At 34.2% G+C, this 9,070-nt stretch overlaps 2 protein-coding genes across 8 annotated transcripts in view; both read left to right on the top strand.

Annotated features, from left to right (window-relative positions):
* LOC123542122 (coronin-1B-like) overlaps positions 1-9,070 on the top strand; it is a 204,828-nt gene that overhangs the window by 45,631 nt on the left and 150,127 nt on the right. The window lies entirely within an intron of this gene.
* LOC123542069 (uncharacterized) lies at positions 4,339-8,096 on the top strand. The gene is made up of 2 exons (XM_053531842.1): positions 4,339-5,275; positions 6,711-8,096. The coding sequence occupies exons 1-2, from the start codon at positions 4,996-4,998 to the stop codon at positions 7,247-7,249; spliced, it is 819 nt and encodes a 272-aa protein (XP_053387817.1). The 5' UTR covers positions 4,339-4,995; the 3' UTR covers positions 7,250-8,096.

Here is a 9,070-nt window from a genome sequence, read left to right as displayed (position 1 = left end):
TGATCACTGTTATGTTATTTAACGTAACTGTTTGGTAAACAATATCATTATTACAGAATGGACAAGTTCACTTAAGCCTTATATGGCATATTCAATTTGGAAAAAAATCAAAATGGTTATACTTGGAAACGGTACATGAAAGTAAATTTAGTTTAAGTTTTACTATTTGGTTCTTAACATGTCACCAAATACTGCTTAAATCATGTATTTTTGAAAAAAATATTTATCTATTATTATATTATTATCATTATATTATTATTATTATCATTATCATTATCATTATACAACACTTATATAGCAATCTTTTCATGCACATGTACACATTCAAAGTGCTTAACAGAATCAATTGCAAACAATACAAACAATTACACATTTAGCAAAAACAAAAATAATATGTATTTTCACAAAATTCATGAATGTAAAACACATAGATAAAACAAGACAGACATGTATACATGTTTAAAAGTATTTATGTGACCCTATGATAAAATACTGTGTGACGCTCTGAAAGCAGCCAGCATGTCAGCTTCCCTGATATTTTCGGGAAGGGAGTTCGAAAGCTTAGTAGCAGTGTACGGAAAACTCCGATAGCCAGTATGAGCATATATTTAGGTCATATAGGAACGTTCTAAGTAATAAACACACTCAATGACCAGAAAGATATTTAGACCATGGGTCTAGCTTTTTCACATAATTTATTGAAATTTTTTATTGTGGTCGGGAGTTGTGCTTATACTAAAAATTTCAGACATTTTTTTAAAAAATTGGTTAAAAACTGAAGGTTTCTCTTACCCATAATACTAAAAGTATTTTCATTTTAAGACAGTTTCTTTGATAATCAGTTATCAGTATCTAGTAAACTCATTGTAAGCATATGACTTGCTTTTGGAGGAATATGAAACTTAACTTTTACCTTTGTTTGCTTAAATTATTCTTCTTATTTCTACGTGTAAAAGATCGAATATACCACATATTTTAATACAACAACGATGATTTATCTACTTTATCTTTTATTTTGTTTGGTTTGACATCATACCGACACAGTTATAGGTCATATGGCGGCTTTTTAGCTTTGATGGTAGAGGAAGACCCCGGATACCTCTCCATGCATTCTTTCATCACAAGCGGGCACCTGCTTATAACAGCCGCCCATTCGTGAGCCAGCTGGACCGCTTCCTCACATGATCGAGCAAAGCTCGAATCTACATCGGTAAGGGACAATGATTTGAAGTCAGCGATCTTAATCAATATTATTTCATGAACATTGTGTACAAAGAAACTATTGTACGCATGCTTTACTACCAGATTAGCTATTAACAAAAATAAAAACAAACAGAAAAACTGTGAACTTAAAGGGAACATTTAACAGTATCTTTTATCATAGTGTTCTAAATAAAAACCACTTAATTAAAAGTCGGTTATATTAATCTAATCGACCTATCAACATAACGGAGTATGGACCTCTTGAATGTGATAAAGGCTAATGTAATACAAATGTCAATCGATCCAAATTAAATGTGGTTCAACAAAGTACTATAATATTATATAGTTGCAATATCTGTTTAGTTTATACTCATTGATCTTAGACTGAATGCGAAACAAAGTTCTGCAACTTTTATCGATCACTCTCAACATCTCATTGAGACCGGTGTTTTACAACATCGTTGCATGATGGTAATTTTCCCATGATCTTGACACATACGTTTATTATCACATAAAACTGGTTTTATTGTATATCATCAGCACATTCAGTATTTAACAGAAATGTTGTGTTTATGGTGTCCGACACTAATTAAACAGATGCACACCATAAATATTTAGATTTTTTTTGGTCATTATTTCTGACATTTTAGTGAGAAATAACATTTTTTTATTATATATCTATTTTACAATCGGCTGAATTAGCAACTGAATACTTTTACAGTTCTGACTGACATGCCTAGAACGTCAAAAAGTGATATCTATACGCCCATGTCCTTTATTCACAGGCTAGCATGAACTGAAAAAAATTAATGCTTAATTTATAAATAAAGCTAGTTTTATTTAGCAAAATGCATGCATAGAAATGGTAAAAAGTGGTCTTTATGCGCAGATGGTCTTTACAAGTTGCACAAACTGAACGAAAAGAGTTGGAAATAAAAGTATTGGAGAAGAAGCCAAATAAAAAAAAAATTTCTTTGGCCTGAACACCCATGACCGTGACATATACAAGATGTGGCTATCAGTAAAATAATCTCCATACTTTGTTACATGTACCGGGGTTCAAAGAGGGAATAAAGAAATAAAAATGGTAAGAATGTCAGTCGTTTTTTGAAAACTTTCCATGCGAGAAAATCAGTACAATCTGTAAAAAATATCCTCTGGAAACGTAGAATGCAACCAAGCAGAATGATAGCAAACTCGTCATATGAGCCGTGCCATGAGAAAACCAACATAGTAGGTTTGTGACCAGCATGGATCCAGACCAGCCTGTGCATCCGCGCAGTCTGGTCAGGATCCATGCTGTTCGCTAACAGTTTCCCTAATTGCAATAGGCTTTGAAAGCGAACAGCATGGATCCAGACCAGACTGCACGGAAGCGCAGGCTGGTCTGGATCCATACTGGGCGCAGAGCCACTATGTTGGTTTTCCCATGGCGTGGCTCATATATACAATGTACATTATGGTCGAGCTATAAATCTTAGTATTTCCACAACAGATTTAAATCTCTGTCCTAGGCCTCGATTAATATCCTTTGTGGACCCCTCAACCTAGAACTCAACCATAATGTATATAAAATTATGTAATCCCTAAGCTACATTAATTACGTACTTAGGTATGTAATGGTGGGCCGTCAACATGGATTCTGTACCGCTACTACTAATCTGTTCTCCACAAGTAACAGAATTAGAAGACAAAATGACTTAAGACACAGTTTATGAAATCATTACAGAAAGTCTCAACCCCGAGAAACGTAGATCTGGACCTTCCGAATTGAGTCAGGTGGGCAGGCTTATTTCTGAAAATATTCATAGATTTAAACAGAAACCTCGAAGTACGTCTGTACCCTCGCCCTACTAACCCGCCAATTCCTCGGAATTCTGCAGATGTTACACACACAAAAAAAAAACATGCATTATCCTTTCATCATAGAAGTTTCAAGAAAGAATATAAAGAAAATGTCAACATCCTCCATTAATTCAGTGGTCATAAACGACGTGATATTAAAAAAAAAACATAATATGCAAAATTCTAACATTATTTCGTATTTAAGGACGGCAAATAACGTGACTCTTTGCTCACAAATCTATTACCACGGCTCGCCTGAAAGCATTTTTTCGTTAGACATACATTCTTATTAGTGATGATCTGCTGTGCCTGTTAACTATCAAGAATCATCTTTCCTGACGATGTTTTTGTACACCTCATAATATACTGACTTGTTACATTGTCAATATTCTTTGTTTGTCGACCACTTAAATAATCTTTCAAGGCCGTCTTCTCAATATCTTATTGACAATACGGTTTAACACAAACAAGGTTAAACTGATAACAAAACCAAAACTCATTACAGTCCATGCAGAAAGAAAACAAATTATGAACAGTTGCATTCCAGTTTTTGACAATTAAGTTCATCTAACTACTCCCTTGTTGTTCTATTCATATCAAGGTCTAGAGCTCACAAGCGGTATCATGAACAAAACACACTTGGTCTATTGTATAAACTAGGTCAATCGTATCTGACAGTCCCGATTGGACAGTCTGTTGTATGTAAACAATAATTATTGACAGATTTGAATCCGTACATAGGATTCTTTGGATTTTGGACATGTTTTCTTATCAAAAATAAAGGGACATTTAAGAAGATAATCCTTTGATTACAGACCTACTAGAACATTGTCAACAATTGCATAGAAAACATCAATGGATAAGAGACTGTAGATATTTTCCTCATAAAGTAGGCTGTCGTATGTACAAAGCCCGTGCACACGGATTAGGTTGGATATGACTTTGTCCAAGGTTAAAATTGAGAGCTTTGTACGAATTATCAAACAAGAGTTGCACACATACATTTTTGTTTTGCTGAAAAGAAAAGTGCATGTACGTTTCGTGTCAGTTGTTGTGATCTTAGCTGAATGATTGATTGAGCGGTAAATATTTCCCTCACTACATAGAAAAAAATTCTTTAATGTGTTTAAGCTTATGTTGATCATATTATTTAAGTTTTAGAAAATATATTTTGACTTACTTCTCTTCTAATTTAAGGCTGCAACGTAAAACATCGGCATCATGTGAATGAAATCGTGACGTAAAAATTGAATTTTGGAAGAGACATCAAAATTGGACAAAATGTAAACGTAGGACTGGACTAGTAGTACTGAGATATACATAATCTTAATTCATGAAAAACGACATAATAAAATAAGAAGATTCATTTGAATCTCCTTTGAATTTCTTCCAATTTTAGCAGACAATCTTTTGATTTGCTCAACGAAAGAAACAAAAAAAAAACATGAGCCTTATGCCAGGTAAATTATAATTATGGTACTATATAAATTGTTAAGCGTAGGCGTTCCTATCAATGACTGATTATTTGCTGAGGAGTACATTTTTGTTAATTGATGGCTGAGCGATGCATTACCCGCTATCAATGTTACATGTGTACTTCTGACTATCAGAGAATCTTTATTTTATTTGTACAGTAATCAAATAAAAAAATTACTATATTAGAAATACATCAGGAACAAACGTATTGTACTCCCCAACGGCTTTACAACAGTAGATATATTTATTGATAAGATATGAACATGATGTATTCATGTCTTTTGTGCCTACAACATAATTAAAAATAGCTTTATTTAATACGTTTGATCACAATCTATGCTGTAAAGTAAAGGTACTTCTTTAAAGAAGCGATTTCTTGTTGGCTGCTGTCCAATTTCAATATTCGTTTAACTTCGGTTAATTTGCCTTAGGATTTTCTGTTATTCCTTTGAAACATTTCTATAAAACAAAATGGATATATTCTATTATCTATATATAATTTATTTTTCTGCCCTTCATTTTTCAAACGCCGCTACGGATGGACATACATGTTCCAAATTCCCTTACGAGGAACAGCTTTTAGAGAAAATGATTAGAGTGGAAGCCAAAGTTGAAAAATGGGACACAGAATTAAGTAAATTCGAAGAAAGTGTTCTTTCTGTCTTAGAACATCGAAAAGAAGAAATGCAAAGACAACTGAAGAGATTCTCCCAAGAATATAACAAACTTAAGCAGGATATATCAACATCAGGTAAAAGATATTTGAGCCGTGCCATGAGAAAACCAACATAGTGGGGTTGCGACAAGCATGGATCCAGACAGTCTGGTCAGGATCCATGCTGTTCGCGTTCAAAGCCTATTGGAATTAGAGAAAGTGTTAGCAAACAGCATGGATCCTGACCAGACTGCGCTGATACACAGGCTGGTCTGGATCCATGCTGGTCGCAAACCACTTATGTTGTTTTTCTCATGCACGGTTAATTTAATTAGCATGTTTATAATTTAGTACAACTGATCAAATAACAAATACGTTTTATGGCAATTACATAAGTAAATAGAGCAAAGGTGAGCAGCCATTTCATCGAGTGTTGATCAGGAGGAACCTGCTTTCTGCAAGAACAGTTCTGTAACGTATGAAATCAACACATAAAACAACGACAAATTCTGCATAACAGAACACAATAATACGATTTACATGACAGAACAATATAATGCTAAAATTTACATGACAGAGCACAATAGTAAAAGCTACATCACTTACATGACAGAAGATAATGATTAAATCTACAAATGTACATGACAGAACACTATGTAAAAATCTAAATGAGATAGCACAATGCATAAACCTACATGACTCAACGATGAAATCCACATGACATATGACAAAGATAGAATCTACATGACATTACAAAACGATAACATCTTTATTCTCTTACACAAATATATAATTTGCATGACCTATCACAATAATAAATTTAAATGATATAACACAATGATAAAAATATCTACGATACATAATACTGTTTAACAACATTTAAAGTATGACTCAATGCAGACCTGGAACGCCTGTATGAATTACAGACTCCGGTATATAGCAGATTCGAGCAATTTGAACGAAAAGTATCCTAAATGTATAGAGTTTGTAAAAATGGTAATACTAACCGCAACCTTTAGTTAGTATATTATACATATTATGCATTAAATGCGTTTAGATATGCAATCATTTGCATGTTTTAAATTTTGCTTTGCGCTCCAAGTGATAACCACTTCCAGACATGCGCAGAAGACCGCATTTAGTCTGATCGAGTATGATCATGAGAGATAATGAAATGCGCAACATCCTTCAACCGGAACTCTATCAGATAAAAGATCGTAATTAAAAATGTGAAAAAAATGTGTGTAAGTATGTTCGATATTTTTTCTACAGTTGCCAAAATGTACGATAGACTGCTGATGTAAGATCTAATCAAACTTAAAGGATTTTTTAAAAACTTTACATCCTTTTAACGCCTCTATTAACCCAACACTAATGATATCAAATGCCATAAAACGTTGGGTTAATGCCATAAAACCTTGGGTTTATTTCCTGTAAACAAAAATGATTATGCATATAGCAACACATATACTCGTATAAAATCGCTTTCAGATCATACAATGTGATCTGTATATATTTTTTATTGTTACAGAAAGACCGGATACTCCGATAATTGCCTTTAATGCCTACACAACTGAAGGCGGAGATTACATCAAGGACAAGGTGATCGTATTTCCTCACGTGCTATTAAATGAAGGGAGTGGGTACAACCCGGACACCGGATATTTCACAGTACCGGCTACCGGCGCCGGACTATACCACTTTACTACGCATGTCTGCCAATTTGGAGGACAGTTTATGGCGTTCTCTATTATCCAAGGGGATCAAATAATTGCGCTAAGCACTGTGTATGAAGACAGAGACAACAGCTGTAACTCAGCAAGTGCTCCAGCCAAACTAGAGATCGGCGAACGTGTTAATGTTCAGTCTACTTATAATGCTAGTCGGTTGTTTTCAAATACACACAGATGGCCTTCTTTCATGGGATATTTCATTCATTTATTCATCATTATACCAGATTTATATAACGCCCTTTTCATGACCAATTTCACGTTCAAAGGCGCTTTACATAGTTCAATGCAGCCACACAGGGCACATAATTCATCCTCTACTAGTACAGACACAGAGTGATCTGACCAGAGGGACAGGGTGAGACAAAGCCCCCACGATAGAGAGATCAGAAATCAGATACAGGCTGGTCCGGCTAACTTAGCCTAGCTCGTTGCGAATAGACAGCCTGGTTCTTTAACGTGCCCAGTGTATAGCACTGATACACGCAAGGATTGCCTGGATTCCTGACCAGTACACCACTGGGAAACACTGAAAAGCGTTTCTGAAAATTCCCAAGTAGCTGCCGGGGATCGAACCCCAGACCTCAGGATTGGAAGGCCAGTGTGCAAACCACTGAGCTATCCGTCCACCATATTTAGTACATAGCTATCGTTGATTTAGAATATTCATTCACAAAGTGCTGTGTGAATACAAATATCGACAGTGGCAATATTTTGACTGCTTTTCGCAAAACACTTAAATACTTTTATCGTCATACGAAATTACTCCTAAGCAAGATTCGCGAGCTTATGTAGAAAAGTCATGTACGTCAGGCTGTGTCATGATAAATATCGATAGTGGCAATATTTTGATTCATTTTCACAAAACACCTAAACACTATTTTCAACAAATAAAACTACTCCTATCTGTAGTGAAGCAAAATCTATTGTCTATTGCCTGTAAAACCTACCGCATGATTTCCTTATAGATACTGTTAATTAAATATCAAAGATTTGTGTGGGTTTAGAAATTATGAAGTCTCCACTTACAGTCAGTGTTGTATTTTATTCAGGCTTGTTATTAAATGACCTTATGCATTTCATGTATATCAGTGCTATTTGTGTGCAGATTTTATTCTTTAAATAAGCAATTTGCTTTCTGTATTATTTAATGACAATAATTACAACAGTATCAATCAAAATGATCTTTTTTTAACGTCTGTATGCTGCTCACTTTCAAAGCATATTTTACTTCGTATACTACATTTCAGTTACAAAGGACTTTGATGTACTTTGACCGTTGTAGTCACTCTAGAGATATAGCTTTTGAATTACAAAAAAAACTGCATAAATTTTCTCAGCTTAATAATAAGAATTATCTTTGACCTCAATCAAACTTGCACATAATGCATACCACTGTGAATAAAATCTCAAATGTGATATGTATTTACTTCTTACCCAAGTTTTTCCAAAGTCACTGCCCTTTAAATTAGTCAAAATTGCGTTGATTATTAAACTGAATAATTTAGTATTTTTTCTCTGAGTCTTACTAACCAATTATCTTTAATCTGCTAAATTTCTATAATGAACTGGTCCATCATTCAATTCGGACAGTTCCGTTTATCATTCAAGGGAAGTTCGCTGAAAATTAACTGACTGAATATCTTGGTCTGCGCTGGTCAGAAAGGCAGAATAATTTGCCACCAGCAGACTAAAGTTAATATGTTTCGCTTTAGAATCTAAGTGAAGATCAATAGCCAGCAAGTTCGAACCAGTATCTCCTGAGTTGTTACCCATTGATAAGTTGAAAGTGTAAATATAGACAGTTCTTTGGTATTAAACATACTAATACCGAACATGTAAAATCTAGGTCTTGTTAAAAAATCAGTAAGTCCAGACGAGATCTTTAGAGATAACGCCATGGAATCACATCTCAGTAAGTAGCGTATTAAAAAGTAAAATTAATTCAATATAACGGGCGAACACTGCGACTTTAATACTCTTGTTGGCATATTATATACTTATCTATCTGTGTTAAGAAATAAAATCTTCATATCCTCCATTAAAACCAATAAGTCAATTCAAACATAAATAGATAAACCAAGCAATAAAGCAATTTTAACACTTATCCCGCTAAATTTCTATAATGAACTTGTCCATCTTTCTATTTTGGCTAAACCAT

This window comes from Mercenaria mercenaria, chromosome 19 (assembly GCF_021730395.1).
Source record: "Mercenaria mercenaria strain notata chromosome 19, MADL_Memer_1, whole genome shotgun sequence".
In the NCBI taxonomy this organism is placed as follows: Eukaryota; Metazoa; Mollusca; class Bivalvia; order Venerida; family Veneridae; genus Mercenaria; species Mercenaria mercenaria.
This window is presented reverse-complemented; position numbering and strand designations above follow the sequence as displayed.

What these genes read in the sequence shown, in the direction of transcription:
- LOC123542069 (XM_053531842.1), top strand. Translation starts at nt 4,996, where the DNA reads ATGGATATATTCTATTATCTATATATAATTTATTTTTCTGCCCTTCAT. An exon ending in GCAGGATATATCAACATCAG is followed by an intron (nt 5,276 to 6,710) that starts GTAAAAGATATT and finishes TTATTGTTACAG; the next exon opens with AAAGACCGGATACTCCGATA.